The 19,749-nt window shown below is 39.0% G+C and overlaps 1 protein-coding gene across 1 annotated transcript in view; it reads left to right on the top strand.

Moving 5' to 3' along the window:
• gbe1b (glucan (1,4-alpha-), branching enzyme 1b) overlaps positions 1-19,749 on the top strand; it is a 105,251-nt gene that overhangs the window by 24,031 nt on the left and 61,471 nt on the right. Inside the window, exons 6-10 of the mRNA XM_080889059.1 lie at positions 3,996-4,086; positions 6,503-6,712; positions 16,432-16,547; positions 18,298-18,425; positions 18,720-18,818. Of these exons, the coding sequence (XP_080745185.1) occupies positions 3,996-4,086; positions 6,503-6,712; positions 16,432-16,547; positions 18,298-18,425; positions 18,720-18,818 (644 nt within the window). The remainder of the gene's footprint in view (positions 1-3,995; positions 4,087-6,502; positions 6,713-16,431; positions 16,548-18,297; positions 18,426-18,719; positions 18,819-19,749) is intronic.

Raw genomic sequence — 19,749 nt, 5'->3', positions numbered from 1 at the left:
TGGGCGAAACAAAACATTTGAGGGGTTTTTAATATCTATTTATTTAGTAACTGTCACCACTAGTCCATAACATAGCAGACATGTCGTACAACTGTGAGTACCACTGTTCCACCAGAAACAGTATTTTCTGTGGCAGACCTGTCACACTGTCTAGATGATACCACATCAGCAAGTCAACATCCTGTTTAAATCAAATCAAATCAAATCAAATCACTTTTTATTGTCACATCACATGTGCAGGCACACTGGCACAGCACATGCGAGTGAAATTCTTGTGTGCGAGCCCCACAAGCAACAGAGATGTGCAAACACAACAACACAAACGAGCAAAATACAAGAATGGCCAACCTGAAACTAATAAATATATGTACAATATATAATAGTGTATGCATTTCTGGATGTGTATACTAAATATTTTCCTACGTGTGTGTGTGTGTGTGTGTGTGTGTGTGTGTGTGTGTGTGTGTGTGTGTATACACATTTTTACAAATTAAATAGTAAAAAAATAAAATAAAATAATAATAATAATAATAATAAAATATATAAAATATACAGAGTTGAATATGTGCAAAACAAGTGGCATTTATATACAGTGTGGAGTGCATAATGTTGAAGTTCCAGTAGTGAAGCTGAGGTGTCTATGACGTGTTCAGCAGTCTGATGGCCTGGTGGAAAAAGCTGTCTCTCAGTCTGCTGGTACGGGACCGGATGCTGCAGAACCTCCTTCCTGATGGAAGCAGTCTGAACAGTTTATGGCTGGGGTGACTGGAGTCCTTGATGATCCTCCCCGCTTTCCTCAGGCACCGCTTCCTGTAGATGTCTTGGAGGGAGGGAAGCTCACCTCCAATTATCCGTTCAGAGCACCGCACTACTCGCTGGAGAGCTTTGCAGTTGTAGGCGGTGCTGTTGCCATACCAGGTGGTGATGCATCCAGTGAGGATGCTCTCAATGGCACAGCGATAGAAGGTCCTGAGGATGCGGGGGCTCATGCCGAATCTTTTCAGTCTCCTGAGAAAGAAGAGGCGCTGCTGGGCCTTCTTCACTGTTTTGTTTGTGTGTACTGACCACGTAAGATCCTCAGCCAGGTGTACGCCAAGGAACCGGAAGCTGCTCACTCTCTCCACAGCAGCGCCGTTGATGGTGATGGGGGTGTGTACTTCTCTGCACCTCCGGAAGTCCACTATCAACTCCTTTGTCTTTGCGACGTTGAGGGTGAGATGGTTGTCTTGACACCAGTGGGTCAGGGCGCTGACCTCCTCCCTGTAAGCCGTCTCATCACCGTTGGTGATAAGACCCACCACTGTAGTGTCGTCCGCAAACTTCACAATGATGTTGGAGCTGTTAGTGGCTGTGCAGTCGTAGGTGTAGAGTGAGTACAGGAGAGGGCTCAGTACACACCCCTGTGGAGCACCAGTGTTCAGTGTGATGGGGGATGAGGTGATGCTGCCCAGTCTGACCACCTGGCGTCTGTCAGACAGGAAGCTAAGGATCCAGCTGCAGAGGGAGCTGCTCAGTCCTAGATCCTGCAGTTTCCTGTCCAGCTTCGAGGGAACGATGGTATTGAATGCTGAGCTGTATGAGCTTTACTGGTATGACCTAAAGGGATCACTGACCAGTGGATCGTGTTCTGTAAAAGGGGCTCCACAGCACAAGCCAAACTGCACAGCAGTTGTGGCTCTAAGTATGACAACTTGGTTTTTTTTTTTCTTCATACTCATGACTCACAAAGTCAATACTAGAGAAACGCTATCTGCCTGCCTCTGCCCCTAAGCATTTTTTCCCTGACAGATTTTCTTTAACAGTGTATGTGTAAGTGTGTGTGTTTCATTCCTCGGGCTTCTGATTAATTCAATGTAAAACTCACAGGTTTACCTAATAAGTAATGTGCATTTACTTGAACTGGAAAAATAATTCCAATGGGGTACATTCACACATGAGACTATAGTGGTTGGAGACCGCAGTATGTCCAAAATTATTCCCACCGTGTATAATTAGCTTGCATTTTCATTGCCTTTGAGAAGGTTTCTTCGAAGTCAGGGACCAGATATTTAACCATTCAGTCAGTCTCTGTCTGCAAAGCAACTTTGGTGCATCGAGATGGGAGTAAAACGGCAATAAGACTGAGTCAGTCTCTGTCAGTAGTGCCACCTATCTGTGAAAATACCATGATTAACTGTGATAAATCAGCAAAAATTGATCTTCTTTGGTCTGTTGTAAATTGGTTTCTGTCTACATATACAAAAATTTATATGGAAAAGAATTTTATATTAGCTACTCATAGTTAGTCCATCTAAAATCTCAAAGATTTGAGCCCAAAATTGAAACATTTCTATTCAGATGGTAACGTGGTTTTTGCAGGACGGGGATGTAACTGCAAAATGACACAGGCACTTGGCAACCTTGATTTTACAAAGAAATATTGACAATGTTGACAACCTGTCATGTCGTTATTGCAGTGATATGCATCTGCACTCACTGGTGCAGACTGACTCAGATTGATTGCAATGTGCTGTCAATTTCTGCTTTTATAAATTAAACAACAATTATTTACAAACTGTTGTCAGTCTGTCTAAGAGTGATTGCAGTCAGGTTGCAAGTGTCTGGAGAGAGGTTGCCTTTCACCAATTGACTTGTGCTATCGCCTTACGATTGAAAGTTGGTCACTGCAACTACTTGAACTCGGTCTAAGACAACAAAGAAAAAAATTAAACGCAGTCACCGAGCAACCCTATATTTTGCTTATGATCTTATGTATATGACCTAAAACATCATGTAAATGTATATTTTTCACTAATTTTTAAGTAGTTAATTTTCAAGTTATCTCAACTAAGAGTAGCGTTCAAACGTTGCTGCAACCTTATGAAAGAAGTACCCATTTTGCTTCTCTACCCCTATGAGCGTTGGTGTTATTTTGCATTCAGGAACGCCACGCTGCACTGACATCGTTAAAAGTACAGACACAACTGACACAGCAGACCAAGAGAAATGTGATCAGTCCGTTTTCTCGGTTGTGTCATCTTGTTTGGCGGATAAGGAAACTGGCAGAGTAACTGCTGCAGCAACTGAGGGGTTCTATACAATAAGGATTCTCCAGGAGGCTAAACTCCACAGTCTCTAGTGACGGTGACTTTACCTGCCATTTCATTTTCTTGACTGAAAGAGAGTATATATATATATATAAAAAAAAAGAAACTTCCTCTCACCCCAGCGCTTTGTCACAATCCTTCAGAAGGCAAAGTTTTGTTTCCTTTCTCTCTAGCCTGAAAAGAGATATATATAAATAAATCTGTTCAATACAACAGTGAAAACCGCAGGGCCTCCCTCTAGAGTCCTCAGTGGCAGTTTAAAAGCCTGTTGTTCTCTTATTCATAGAGGCAGTTTTTGTAGGTCGTTTTGTGGTATATGACCTCCTGACTGATAGCTAGTGTTTCCCTGTTGCCACAGCTTGTCTTTAGGATACTGGAGCTTGTGTCAAAAAGGAAATGCCTGGAGCTCATACATACAGTGTGACTGACACAGGTCAAATAGTATCAACTCTTAAAGATTTCCAGATTGTTTCTGTACCAAATAGTGGCCAAAACACAAAAAGAGAGACGTTTCAGAGAATTTTTCTAAGCGTGTCTTATTCTGTGTGGCCAACCAACCCACACATCATAAGAATTATTTGCATTTTAAATGATGTTTGAAATACAAGCTGAACAGCAGGGGTTTATTAAAATTAATCATTAGAAAAGAAGATGAAGATTTGCAAAATTAATAACCCCTCTAGTTACTGTAGGGAAATTAAGCTATCCAAATACACTTAGGAACAAATAAGCACAGTGTATCCCACTGCCATACACACCAAACACATGTTTTTTTTGATGAATATTTTAATAGTTTCACAACAGCTAGATAAGGTTAGCTGTTTAATCTGGTATAATATGCTTTTTAAGGCATGAAATGGGGATGAAATTTGTAATATGATAATTGCAGTGTCTCCTCTCTTGGTCCAGGTTACAACTGTATTCAACTGATGGCCATCATGGAGCATGCCTACTATGCAAGCTTTGGATATCAGATTACAAGTTTCTTTGCTGCTTCCAGGTAAATGCCATCATTTCACTAGTTTTATATATATATATTGTATTTTGTACAAGGTACTTGTCTCTGCCAAGGAGGTTATGTTTTTGGTAGCGTGTCATCATTCTGTCTATAAACATGATAGCTTGAGGTTTGAAGGAATTCTAATAGAGAAGGGAGCCGGAGATCGACAGTCGGACTGCTGCTACGGCTGCAGTGATGCGGACGCTGTACCAGTCGGTCGTTGTGAAGAAGGAGCTGAGTGTAAAAGTGCTCTCAATTTACTGGTCGATCTACATCCCTACCCTCGGGTCACGGGCTTTTGGTAGTGACCGAAAGAACGAGATCGCATATACAAGCGGCGGAAATGTGTTTCCTCCGAAGGGTGGCTGGCCTCTCCCTTAGAGATGGGGGAAGGGGTTCGGACATCCAGGAGGGGCTCCGAGTAGAGCCGTCGCTGCTCCTCCACATCAAAAGGAGCCAGTTGAGTTGGTTCTGGAATCTGACAAGGATGTTCCTTGGTGCCTTCTGGTTGAGGTGTTCTGGGGATGTCCCAACGGGAGGAAGCCCCAGGACACGCTGCAGAGATTATATCTCTCGGCTGGCCTGGAATTCTGATAAAAGCTGTAGATGCAGTGTCGTGTTATAGGGAATGATATGTTGGGGTTTGAAATTTCACAATACTTTAGACCTCTGACCACTTCTTCAGGGTCAAATAGAGTCAAACTTTCACAAAATGTCTTGGGGATTCTAAACATCACATCATACAGTAGTCTGCATCCAAATATTATTTAAAATCTGGTCTAATTTTTGCACATTTTACATTACACTGTCTCTCTTTCAAGTTGACCCCAAAATTAATTATATCTTCAAAGAAAGTATTGCCAAGATAAATAAATCCGCTGCCTAGTTGGTTAGAAATACAGTGTAGTATAATATTATCATGTCCAGTTATTTACAAATCAATACCCATGTTCCGTTACTTTCTCCTACATAATGTTTGTGTAATCGGAGTAAATCTCTGTCATGCTACCTTCATAAAGCAGATTTAAGGAGAAAAACAACCAAAGTGAGTATATATCAAATGCAATACTACTGCATTAAAAGAATAGACAAATATATATATATATATATATATATATATATATATATATATATATATATATATATATATATATATATATATATATATATATATATATATATATATATATATATATATATATATATATATATATAAATATAAGTCCTTCTTCTAATATATTTGTCAATTAAAAAGAAAGAGGAAGTGTAATCATACTGGGAGTAAAATTGTGAACCAGTAAAATATCTGAAAGACAGACTCTAAAAGATTTCAGCTTTAAGGTATCCAGTATCACACTTTACCACCTGAATGTATTTTATCTTTAAAGCGGCTGCAAAATGTTTTAAAGTTGTTGATGTTTTATTTTGAGGGTTGAATGAGTGTCACAAAAACAAACTGAGTGAGCAACTTTCTCCTCAACTCAGTCACCTCAAATCAAGGTTAGGAAGTCTGACACCAGCAATAATCTCTCTGTAAATACATTTTCTGTTAATCCACAGAGTGGGGAGAGTCGTAGATAAAGGTGGACTAGTCTGAGTCTTTATCTTCTTTCAGAGATCCTCCTTCCTTGCTCAGAGTAGGGCATAGTTATATATATTGTAATTTCACCCTTGATTGATCGCTTAGTGTCATTTAAAACCTCAGTGGTTGAATACCGGAAAGCAGGATAATCCTGTCACTATGTGTCCTATTTTTATTTTTATTTTTAAAGGAAGCTGATATGATGATTGTTGGGAGGATGGGATGTTAGAGATTGGATAATATAAGGTGTGGGTTATGGATGCGTACACATACAGTTGTGTTTTTCAGTGTCCTGAGAATTCCACTGACTTTACTGTAGATGTCCTGTAGAAAAGGTTAATATAAAAACATCTATCAAATGACAAAAGCTCACTTTAGACAAAGCGGCTATGCTTGTACAATAATATACTGCTCAATGCTGTTGTGATTATTTGAATTGCAAACATTTTAATGAAAATATAAATTCAGTGTTGGTTTGCACTTAGTCTTAAATGGGCCTTTTGTCAATGTGACAGCAATTTTAGAAAGAATAAAACCATTGAGTGGGAGTTAAGATCTGCTTGACAGGTTTATTGTTAGGGAAATTGAAACAACTCAGAAAATATATGTAATTTAGGTCCTTGAATTTTTTTTAAGCTTGTGTTTGCATATGTGCATGCTGTTAGTTATGTGCTCAAAATGGTCCAATTATAGGGGGGAAAAAGGTTAGTCTGACATATTCCAGTTGTAACTTGGATGATTTTCATTGAGTGGCAATTTTGAATCAACCTAAACTTCAGGGTTAAGCTTGTGTAGTAACCTAATGTGAATCTGAATGTGTGTGTTCATTTGTAGCCGCTATGGGACCCCAGATGAGCTGAAGCAGCTGATTGATGTGGCTCATTCAATGGGGATTATGGTGCTCCTGGATGTCGTTCACAGCCACGCGTCCAAGAACACGGAAGATGGCTTAAATCGGTTTGATGGATCCGACTCATGTTTCTTCCATTCTCCACCCAGAGGGGTGCACAGCTTGTGGGACAGCCGTCTCTTTAACTACTCCAGGTACTTGTATAGTTTTTATAACTTTTTAATAAGTATCCAGGTTTTTGACAAATTCTGACCATGTCATCTGAATGTTTCAGCAATTAAATAAAGTTTCATTAGACAACTTTTTTCTGGGCTTCTATTGACCAGTCTTGGTTGAGCCAGTGTGAATTGTAGCCTCAGTTTACTGTTCTTAGCTGACAGGAGTAGTATCCGGTGTGCTCTTCTGCTGCTGTAATGCATTTGCTCCAAGGTTTGATGTGTTGTGCATTCAGAAATGTTCTCCTGCAGACTTTTCTCCTAGCCCTTATCCTATAACCTATTGCATTAACACCACATTTTTCCCCAGAGAACTACAACTCACTGGAAAATTTTTATCATTTCAGATTACTATCTGTAAACCCTAGTGATGGTTATGTGGGAAAATCCCAGCAGATCAGCAGTTTCTGAAATACTAAGCTGTCTGGCACAGACAGCCATGCTGCGGTCAAAGTCCCTCAAATCTCCCCTGATACTCAGTTTGAACTTCAGCAGGTTGTCTGACCCTCCCTAAATGCACTGACTTGCTGCCATGTAATTGGCTAATTAGACATTTGTGTTAAAACACAGTTGAATAAGCGTACCTAACAGACTTGCTGGTGAATGTCTGAAACTGAGAGGTAATAGTTAATTCACGTTTATTCAGTCACTTTGATACAGTGTCATTTTCAATTGGTGGGGGGAAAAAAGTGTTGAAGAGTTTCCACAATATAACTAAATGACAATGTGATTACTTACTCATATAAAGTAGTAGTAAAAATGGACATGCTGTGTAATATTAAAAACCATAAACCAAAACCACAGAACCAATTTACTTTTGTTCTTTATACCATTTAAATTTACTGTGATTAACATCGTCCTGATTAGACATTATATATTTTTCAAGATCTTTTTAGCGTGATTTGAAAGCAAACACATCCCTGCTATTTCTACTCCTCCATTATGCTGTACCTGCCGTGGAGATTTGAATGTTACATACTGTTAGACATTGAACTTATGATGAAAAGACACTTTGTCTGCATCAGCTACATATAAATGTAAACACGTGTAAAGATTGATGAATGAGGATAAATGGGAACCTGCCATATCACTTGTTACAGTTTCTCAGACTGCCTTGTACAGAAAGATTTGTTGAAGGTCAAAACCAAGACATGCTCTCAAAAATGGCAGATTACATCGCTCAACCAAACGGCCGTGAAGTAAGGCACTGATATATAGGTGAAGTGTAGTGAATGAGTGGTTGACTGAAAACTCAAGTTTCCTCCTTTTGCCTTGATTTTCTTTTCTTTTCTTTTCTTTTTTTTTTTACCTTTTTGTACATTTGTTCAGCTAGGATCGTCACAGTGTAACAGAGATTTGGTGATGTTCGTAGTTTCAACTAATTACAAAAGTGTTAGAAAACAGATGAAAGGCCATAAATAGGCAGGTTATTTTTTCTGTCTCTGCTGGTGCTCAATGTACACCAAAACTATCGACTGGTGTTGTTGTTCGCCCTGTTAATTGGGTGTCTCTCTTGCCTCTGTACCCTGAAAATGATCCCAGCACACATTAAAGAGGAACAGGCACTGTTGAGTCTATCAAATGCCTTTTTGAACTCGCTTTTAATAAGTGTGTGTCAGTGTGCACCACTTTCCAATACATTATACAATGCTTAGTGTCAGGCAGGGGGGCTATAATAAGAGAACAAGGTTCTTCTTTCATTAGTTATTGAACCCTCCTCGTATCAGAAGCACTCATTAGACATGGTGCAGACATATGCCACAACTGGGAGGCATATGAGGAGTCATTTGTAAAAGCCCAAAGGAGCTCTGCAATGTCATAGCCAGTTCATTTGTCTTCTTTGCCTCTCGCAAGATGTTTGGACACGTCGTTTGTGTCAAGCTTTCTGTTACTTTCTTTGAAAGGAAATGAACCTCAGAGGCTACCCGTGAACCTTGTGGGATACACAGTCTGTTTTTAATCAAGCAGCCTTGCTATCAGCCATCACATTCTGACCATGATGTTCTTATTAGGTTGACAGAAGCTGACTGATACAAGCTATCAGAGCAAATGCACATTTTCCTTGTTGCTGCCTTTTTTGCTTTGCTTCCACTTGTGCATCTTTATCAAAGAACACCTTTTTTGTTGTATGTGTTCCACTTCAGCTTTTCCTCATAAAACATTCAACACAGTCCAGAGAGAATGCTGTTTAGATAGATGCCTGCTATCCAGTTTGTTAACTTGAGTTGCCTCTGAGTCAAATGTGTCTGCATTCGGTATTAAGAATGTCTGGTTTTGCAAACATTGGTTCCAGGCTCTAGGAATGCTAGAAGTGGGTTTGCTGTTGCTGAATACAAACTTGGCTATCCAAGAAGCGAGCTGCATTGAAACTATAAGGACACATGCATATGCTGGTGGTTGTTAAGCCATTTTTAAATAATTGCTAAATTGAACCAAGTAAATAATAAATGTACAAAAAAATATTTAAGCATTCATGCTGTAATGTCATCCATCCACCTGCCATATTTTCAGGTCTATGCTGTATAATCAGCATTCTGATATTGGCTGTGTTTATTAATTTGTTTTAAAGGAAAACATTCTTAACTTTCAGTAGTCTACTTCTTAGAATTGTCTTTCATTTTTTTTCGACTTTAGGCAAAAACAGCCAACTTTTGCTTGAAAATTTCCTTTGATGTCTCAGATTTTCTTAAAACCTACAGGGAATGATTACACTTCATGGCCCCATAATAAAGTTTTTTATGGCTTTTCTTTCATGTAATTACTTGGTGGACACTCATATTAAACATGCGCAGCCATGCATGAGAACACAGCGGTCTCATCCACTGGCTTCCCACATTAGCTGTTTGGGGGGGCTAGCCAATCAAAAGACAGTTAGCTTAACCTCCTAGGACCTGGCATCCACATATATGGACATCACATTTTGGGTTGTCTAGACCAAAATACAAGATTTTTGCTCTACAAGTGCCTGATATCCACTTACGAGGACATTATACTGCCACTGTTCTATCAAAATTTAAAACGAATGTCCTTGAATGTGGATCTCATTTTTCTCCAAAACAAAAATCAGTAAAAAAAATGTTTTTACATTCATCAGGTCCCAATCAGCCCATATAGCAAAGATTTCAAGCATGCCATGAAAGAGTTCGGGTATTAGGAGGTTAAAGAAGGTAAGGTGGTGGCCTGAACGTGACAAGAGCTAAAATGGTTTGTTTCAGTTAACAAAATAAGAGGCTCCCCAATTTAAAGAGAATAAGATAAATATGGGTTTTTATATTAGCGGCTCTAATAGAATACAAATTTGGAGCTGGAATGTAGCATAATAGGTCAATAAGTTGTCAAGATGTGGTGTATGTGAATGTACTAGGTGTGCTGCACCAAACGCATGGGTATGTGTCGAACAGAAACTAATTTGGGGACATCCACATCATTCATCGGTGTCTGTTTCCTTCATGAACCTTTTTAAATACGTCAAAGTCACCTTGACACAGTGACCGGGTAAGTAGAGTGCTTGTAGGGGGGTTGGCAGCCAAAGAAGTCAAGCCTTTTTGCAGATCAGTAGTGAGAGTTCTGAAGAGCTTGCTGTGGGTCCATTCTATATCCCCAACCTCTCTCAGGATCATTTGCATCAATTTTTCATCAATTTTTGTGTGAATTCTTAAGATATGAAAAATGGGCTTGGGGCTAGGCTTTTGAAAATGCTTTTTAGCTTTTCTCTCTGTTGATGTTCATGTTGAAAGGGAGGACTAACTATTTTCACTTTGACAGTATTATTCTACGCGTGCATGTGTGTGTATGTATGCATATATCATTCTTTTGTTTGTTTGATGTATAATATAATGCTAAGACACTGATCAAGTTATATAATTAGACCTGAATCCATGTAACCCTCCACTGTGTGCCCAATAAAACTAGATACACAACAAATGATGCAATTTTCTCTCAAGCATGAGATGACACTACAAAATCTGTTTCCAGCTGTTACCAGCTAAATGCCCTTTAAATTTTGAAGTTCTAGAATAAGAAAACTACACCCAAGGAAAGACATCTAGGGGAGCAAGGAATCACCCTGCTGGTAACTGGCATGCTTTTATTTGAAAGAAATGGAGCAGAAACCATCACAGAAGAAACAACAAAAACTCCATTTCCCTTATGTAAAAACATGAATGCTCCTACTTGGACCAACTTTGTGCTGTAGCTGGGGTTTTGGTACTGTCTGATCAATCACTAAACCCACACTTGAAAACTCAGTCACTCAATCCAAATGCATTCATTTCAGTATTTAACACCCATGAGTTATTTCCCCTATCCCATCAGGTCACACAGCAATGGGAAAAGTAGTTTTTCCCCTCTAGTGAGCTTCGGCTAATGAGTTCAGCTTAGCAGTAGGTGTGCAAGTTGGCTTCTTGGAACTCCCTGTATTGCTACCAGTAGGTGCTTCATGGAGTCACTGGATAGGATAAGATACAAACACTTTACCTTCATGCCCCTTAACCATTGAAAACTAGACAAATAGGAGGAAAATATCTATAGTTTGTGAATTTTTAAATTGAGTGTTGTACCTGGGGTAGCACAGTAGTGCAGTGGTTTGTACTGGTGCCTCACAGTGAGAAGGTCCTGGTTTTGATGTATTTTCATGGTCTCCCTGTACTTATGTGAGTTCACTGTTTGTACCTCAGCTTCCTCCCACAGTCCAAGGACATGATTGTTAAGTAAACTGACCAGAGGTGTGAATGTGAAAATGTTTCCTCCTGTTGTGCTTAATTTATGATATAGTATAGTGTCTCTTATCTTACGCTAATGTGCAGTTATTCAAAAAATCCAAAAGCTTGTTATGGATGACACTTTGGCTACGTTCACACTGCAGGTCTTAATGCTCAATTCCGATTTTTTGATCAAATCCGATTCTTTTTTTTGTCTGCTTGTTCACACTACAAATAAAATGCAACAGCAAACGCTCTCTAGTGTGAACGCTCAAAGCGGCCCGCATGCGCAAAAGAAGTCACACACAACGGCTCTGTTTAGACCCAGAGCAAACAATATTGTTTGACTGATGGCCCTTAATATAAAGACTTCGAACTTTACGTTTCCCAATTTTTGCTTTAAGTTATTTTGTTATTTACATAATAATGTAAATAACCTAATAATTATCCTTATTGCTGTTTTAGAGAGGCGCGGTGCTTCAAAGGATAGTTGCAGATTTCTGTCAGAATCTGCAGATTATAAAATACAAATAAAATGTTCACGTTGTCTTCCCAACAGTTTCACTGACATCTACACTGGATGGCCAGGAAGCGTTCGCGATGTCTTATCGGGCGCTTCTCCGGAGCTGATAATTGGCATCTGTCTTGTGTCGGTGACATAAAAGACGGATTTAATGCGACATGACCGTTCAAACAGCAGTCGCTTTCTAAAACATCGGATATGTATCGGATTCAATACCACATACGAAAGTGACCCAGATCGGATTTGTGCCGTTCACACTGTCATACCATGATCGGATATGGGTCGCATAAGGTCAAAAAAATCTGATTTGATGCGCTTTCGCCTGCAGTGTGAACGTAGCCTATGTATGGGTCAGATCCTAACTGGTTTGTAGAAAAATACAGCATTCTTGGTTTCACTTCAGCTCTTTGCATGTTAGAACTTTAGTCTTCTCCTAGCTGGCAAGGACCAACAACAGCACAAGCAAGAGTAGCCCACAGACCGGTTTTTGTGACTCTTCCCCTTGGTGACAGTAAACCTCTACAATGTTGAGCATGTAAACATGTTGGAGCCCTTAGTGTGTCCAGGTTAAACGATGGATGGATGGAACGGAGGAAGGAGTTTGTGTACTCTGTGACTTTAAAAACTGGATCTCCAGAAAGGCACTGATTGCCTTTGGTCATGCTCCTAAAGTGACGTACCACCTTTATGCTTGAACAGTACGTACTATTCCACTGAAAACTGCTGTATGATTTCTGGGTCGAAGTCCGAGACCTAACTCTGAAAGATTCAAGATTCAAAGCTCTTATTTTTAACCAATGATGACAATACACATGAAGGATGGGCAATTTTGTCATAGAAACGGATGTTTGCTGCACAAATTGACGTCAACATGGCCAGAACAGGGAGTAATTAAAAACTAGCAGGAGCACTGTCTTATGTTACCAACTGTAATGCAGGATCTCTAGCTAACTAGATAACAAAGTTTGAAGACTAGTAATTATTATCTTTTTTTTTTTCTTTTTTTTTTTGTTACTGTGGTTATTTAAATTACTTTAACGGCTTCCTTATGAAAATCACTTCTAAATGTCCTGCAACTGCTGAAATATGGTCCACTGGAGAAAACTCTGAAGAATTAGAACGGGCCTTACAGACAGCCACTGATTCCTGAAAGATGGCAAGTACAAAGTGATACTAATTACAGGTTGCTAAACATACAAACAGTCTCGCAGGCAGCAGAATATTCTTCCTAAGATGCCAAGCAAGAGCAGATAGCTGCCAGGCTGCATAAAGAATGCCAGACAAATGGCAGATATCTAACACAAAGCAAAGCAATACAGGGACAGTCTGTCAGACCTCTAGATGAGAATTTACCCAGCAAGGCAGCCAGTACTATCAGACTCGTGGAATGGCTGCTTACAATGTTCTGCTACACAGTATAAAGATGTAATTTCTGCACAAGTCCAACACAGCACCTGTGTGCATCAAGGCATGTGTGATTTGGCTTACTGAAATCACTGTTTTACTGGAGAGCGGTTAAACTGAAAATAAAAAATCTAACTGTTAGAGAACATTTCAAGCACACACTGTAGTAGCCTCAAAAGTAAAAAAAAAAAAGTGTCCAAGTAAGTCATAGTCTCCCAAAATTGCCTTTAGTTAATGCATGCAAATCTGAATTTGAAAGAAATGTGATTGATAAATAAATCAAGTTTAAGCCCAGAATGTGGTTTCATTGATGTTGACACTCCTGTCAGTGTCTCTGTCCCCTGTTAGATTATAGAAGGTTTTGAAATGCGTTAAACGAGCCACCTCATTTGTCCTTTTTGGTCTAACAAATGCACCCCATACATCGGGTTGTCTGGTGACACAGTTTGGGCATCACACTTCTCGTGGAATGAACTGTCAGCTTCTAAAATTTATTTGGTCTTATCTGCAGCTTACCTGTGATGTTGGTAAAACAGGGACTTAAATCTCTCTCCACGCCAACCCTAACAAGTTGACATGTCACCTAATGCAAAATCTAGAAACACGGCAACTTATGGCTTCTTTTGGCTGGAAACTGAGTGTAAATACACACTGTAATACCGGGCACAGCTACAGCCAGCATGAGGGGAAAATAAGCTCTGATGAGGAGCAACTAAACATGATTTTTTTTGTTATTTTATTTTATTTTATTCTGGCAGTGTGCACTTGCAGGTAGAACAGAAACACCCATGACAGATTACTTTGTCTTACCCTACAAGCAGCAATATTAGGCTTTTACTCTATTAGTGCTCCCTAACCAGGTTTCACTGTCATGGCAGAGCTTTACTATGAGGACAGTGTAATATGCAATTTGCTTTTGTATTAACACCACAGACCAAGTGATAACTTCATTGAACTGCATAGATAAGTGGTGCATTGCATTGGTACAGAGATCTAACTTTCTCACCGTAATTGGACTTGATCATAAATGGCATTGTGGGTCCTAATGTGGCAGTATGGTTTCATCTTGGGCCTCTGGCTCTCAATGGCTATTATCTCCATCCCGTGAGGATACATTGTGTCTGAGCCTTTGTTGGCTCTGTGCAGTGGAGTGGAGGACCTAATCTATTTATCACAGGGTCTGCATGACCACCCAGCCAGCCTGCTATATCGGATCATACCAGGCTCTCTTGTGATCTTTCTCTAGGGATGGAGGAAGTACCGATGTAACATGCAGCTTCACACCTGTCAAACAGTGCTGGTGTTGGTCATCCCTGAGGAATGGAGCACAGAAGGGAATGCATTTAAATGTATTTTTGTGTCATGGCTTTCTTGGCCAAAAGAAACTGGGATTTTGTGGGGGGGTTTTGCCACAGAGGTGTAATCCTCAGGTTTTAGTGTTAGATAAACCTATAATACATTTTAAAGATAAAGCATTATTAAGGACATGAGCTGTCTAGTGTTTGTGTGAAATTTTTCAGTTTTAGATGTTATTGAAGTGTTGTTGAAGCATGAATCTGGGTCTTCTTGCTGCTTCACCAATTTTTTGACATGATGAAATTGCAAAAAATAAAAAGAATTGAAGGGCCCTTGGTGTGGTATTGAGACAGGGGGAAAACTCTGTGTCTGACCTTTGTAATTCAGGATACTGTCATTCAATAATACATTAACATTTTAATTGATGAAGGAAATCAGCCTTACTAGGAGCTTATGTGGTTCACTCTATTTAACTAGACAGTGAAATGCCCCCTATAACACAGCAAAAATACTTTTGATGAGGTAAAACATTTGTCAGACAGGAGCGTCTTTCATGGTGGGCCTATACAGCTGCCAGCCGACTGGCACCATGAATACATACAGTTGAATTATTTCTGTTAACAAACCCTTTACATGCTGTATATTCTGAAGTGTAGCTCAGGAAGTAGAATCATATTTTACGTACTACAAAGACACTCCGTGGATACAAATTTATCGCAAAAACAGAAACCTTCATTAGATTTATATTTATAAACACATAGTAGTCACAAACTATTACAAACCGTTGTTGGAGTATGGAGAAGATCTGGGCCTGGCCTAAGCAGAGGCAGCATCTAATCAGTGTAATGAATGTCATTCGTGTCTCATCCCTGGTGCTTTGCTGCTGCCTCCCAGTTTGGCATCCATGTATGCAGTGTTTCATTTGGTCCTCATTACACACACTGCATATAGACAACCAAATATTGAGTTTTTACTGATGTTTCCATGGCAACACACCTCTCAATGGAAAGAGTTGAGGTGTGTAGTGTACTTTGCCTTGAGAGGCTGTTAGAAATCGGATGACTCGCCCAGTCAGGAACGGGGAGACTGGGGCCATTTATGGAATCCACCTCCTCTGTCCTCCACCGACACAGTCCAGTCAACAGACACAGTGAGCATTTGCATGCTTTGTAGCACACCGTGGGCTGCACTACAACCACAGTTAACGCTTTCAAATTCAAATAGTTTATTGGCTTCTTTTTTTTTTTTTTTTGTACAGTCTTTGACCTCTTGTTTGTAGGACATTGTAAAACAATGAAGATGAGGCCAAAGCAAGTAGAAGTGTAGGATTTATCTCATCCTCAAGAGAGGAAACTCCATTCCTTGCGCAGTGTTTGTTTACCCAAGTGTGGCGTGAAATCCTATCACTTCAAATACACAGAGATGGGCTTGGTAATATAAAACGCTTGCCCAGTGATCGAGTGAAAGCATGTGATGGAAATCAGAAAACTTAACCGTACACTGTAAGCCACTGATTTGTAGTTTGACAACTGGTTATTTGAATTGGTTTTCTCCTCAATTTAGTCACTGTACTTAATGAAAACACCGTTCACTCTCATTTGCGCTCCATCTCCGACATAATATAAGTTTGGTTATCAATATGTGAATGTCCTGTAGGGGTGAAAATTAATCTCTGGTGCCTAAAGTGCACAGTGAGATGTGTGAATAATTCACAGCTTTTGCTTTGCCTGACCTTGAATGTGTGTGCTTGTGTGCGCGTGTGTGTGTTTTTCTAGCTGGGAAGTGTTGCGGTTCCTGCTGTCAAACCTGCGCTGGTGGATGGAGGAGTACCACTTTGACGGCTTCAGATTTGATGGTGTTACTTCCATGCTGTACCATCACCATGGCATCGGTAAGACTGGTTTGTGTGCACCTTATATTTCAGAGCTGTGTGGTGTGAGTAAAGCCTGTCATCCTGCTCTTGTTTATAACTCGCAGTGGAGTGTACACCACACACTCCCGAGTGTTAAAGATTAATTTGAGCTTTGTTGAGAGGTCTAACTTATCCTATCCATCATGAGGGAACTTTTTTTTAATTTTATTTTATGAAAGTGTTAATGTAAAGGCTTAATATAAAGGTGAAAGGTTAATAGAAAGGTCAAAAACGTCATCAAAACAATTTTTTTCTTTTTTTTTGTTTGTTTGTTTGTTTGGGGGTTTTTTTTTGGGGGGGGGGGGTTTGTTTTGTTTTTTTACCAAATTATATTTAGAGAAATTTGGTCTGGTAAAACAAAAAGACTGTTGTCTGAATTGAGATTTTAAATAAACGAAATTAAAATATACTTGGTGTAAAACGTAACCTGTATGCCGTCAAAAGTTGGGATAGGACCATTAGAAATGTTGTCATGGAGGTAAACAATACATTTTGTTTAGCAAATGTTAGACAACATTGGTGAACGATTTTCAGAAGTTGTCTGCATAGTGGATTTTAATGTGCTGAGTGCAAATAGGCCAATTAAAACATCTGATTAGCTACAATTTATAAAATGTGTAGTTTTATGTCTTCTCATCTGTATGTCATTGCTTCATGTGATAACATGTAACATTTCTTTATGTAACAATATATAGCAGGGTTATAAGATAAGAAAATCTTTATTCTATATTTGGGAATTTCCTATGTTATAACATTTGATGCAACAGCAACAGTTATAATGGTAGTATTAGCAACAAAGTAGCAGTGACAGTAACTAAAGGTAAAAAAATAAATAAAGAAATATGCAAAAATATATGTTTAACAACTGAATGTCTTTAGAAAATTGCCTGACAGAGCAGGTCTAGATGAGATGTTGTTTCATGGAAAAACGCCTTACTTGGCAACAATATAGTTTTCCTTCTGCTAGAAATGTCAAATCCAAGATCAGAGTAGAGGGCAAAAGGTCAAATGGAGAGATGATAATATCTGAACTTTGACAACTGTGTCATACTTGATACAAATCCAGTTCAAACAAGCCTAATTATAGCAAAATTAGATTAATATTTTGAGCTGAGTCTGAAAATTAGCGCTTACCTTCATTTTTGCCAAAATTCAGGGGTCAGAATGTATTTTTGGTGTTAGAACTGCTCTGCTAGCATGCTCATGAAAACCAGAACCAACAAATAATTTTAAGTATCATTTTCAGTTTCTGCAACTCAAAATTAGTACAGTTTGACTACTTTTAATTTGGAAGAATTTTGACTGTACACTGTCTTGGATGCACTTGAATAATATTCAGTGATTAATACTGTCCACCTTTTAAAAATAAAACTTTAGTTCTCATTATGCCAACAAAACACATTTTTAAACATGCCAAAAAGTGAGATAAAGTGAGATCAAGAATATTCATCTGTATTTAATCTTAATAATAATTGCTCCAGAGTTTAAATCTCTCCGCGTACCCTACAAGTTCTGGTAAGAGCTGCTCTTTAGTCTCTAGAGGCATTTTTATTAGTTTCTTATCCAAAGGAGCCTTCGGCCTTCATTAAGATTACATTTATTTCACAATTTTAGGACATTTTAGAAATATGTCAAGAAGAGAAAGCAAAGCGGTAGCATCAGTTAAAAAAAAAAAAATCTGTAGTTTGGGTGAAAACATGATGAGTGTTCACTGTGTGGGTGTTTACAGGCGCAGGTTTCACAGGGGACTACAGTGAATACTTTGGCCTACAGGTAGATGAAGATTCTTTGGTTTACCTGATGCTTGCCAATCACATTCTTCATACCCTTTATCCTGACTGCATCACTGTTGCAGAGGTAAAAACCCACTGCCACACACACATCTTTGCATTCACTAACTTTGCAATGACACTGCCCAGAGCTGTTATTAATTAAAAGAACTTATTAGTTAGACATAGCTTACTTGCGTATTCATTGCTGTAATTAAAAGGTAATGCAAAAGGAAATGGGGTGTCGCTCTTTCCTTTTTTTTGCCTGTGGTGTAGGAATTTCACCCCTTAACATGTGAGTTGTGGGTATTGATAAAATCTTTGTTGAAATCTGTGCCCGCAAAGTAGAAATGTGATATTAAATAATAAGACTTTCCTATAGGATGTGTCAGGGATGCCAGCTCTCTGCAGAAAAGTGGAGGAGGGAGGACTTGGTTTTGATTACCGACTGGCAATGGCTGTCCCTGACAAGTGGATTCAGGTAAGGTGATTCTAAATTGATTTAATGTATTTTTATTTATATAGCACCAAATTACAACAACAGTCACCTTGGGGTGGTTTAAAGTGTAAGGAAAGACCCTACAATAGAGAAAAGTCCTGACAATCAGATGACCCCCTTAGAGCAAGCACATGTGGTTCCTTTAAATCTATCTTGGACATATTGGGAAACATTTGCAACTTTGAGAAACAGTTGATATGGTGCCAGTTTAGCTCAGTGGATGAGCAGGCGACTACATGCCGTATGGCCGGAGAGCAGTTGGCCCTTTCCTGCATGTCTTGCTCTCTCTCTCCCCGCTTTCTTGTCTATCTTCGCTGTCCCTATCCAATAAAGCCTTAAAAAATGGTTGATTTTGTGCACTGCTGCGCTTTTATGTATTATAGACAAGGAGAGTTGATGCACCTAAAATGACAAAAAAATTCCCCCCAAAAAACTTGTGATATAGAAAAAATGTGAACAGCATCCAGTGCAAATGTTTAAACTCGGCATTCAAGGCAGCATTTCAAATGTTGAAATTACAAACATTTATTTTTTTAAAAGCCTTCTACTGTGTATTCATTTTAAATTTAATAGCAGAAATAGCTGTATAATTCAGAAAGTTGCCTGCAAGACTGTAAAGGTTGTGTGCTCAAAAGTACACACATACATATACACACCTGTTGGAGCTTCTCACGACTAATTAGGTTAATTAGGAACAGGTCATTAACATGATTGGGTGTAAGAAGAACATCCCACAGAGCCAGGGTTTCTCAGTTTAAAAAAAAAAAAAAGCGTGAAGAAGGGTTTACTATTCAGTGAAAAACTGTGTAGGCAAAGTAGTTTAATTTAAGAACAAAAAAGAAAGAATTTCTGGATTTCGTCATTTATCGTACACAATATCATTAAAAGATTAAGAGAGTAAACATGAATCTCT

Source organism: Rhamphochromis sp. 'chilingali' (genome assembly GCF_963969265.1).
Source record: "Rhamphochromis sp. 'chilingali' genome assembly, chromosome: 8".
In the NCBI taxonomy this organism is placed as follows: domain Eukaryota; kingdom Metazoa; phylum Chordata; class Actinopteri; order Cichliformes; family Cichlidae; genus Rhamphochromis; species Rhamphochromis sp. 'chilingali'.
This window is presented reverse-complemented; position numbering and strand designations above follow the sequence as displayed.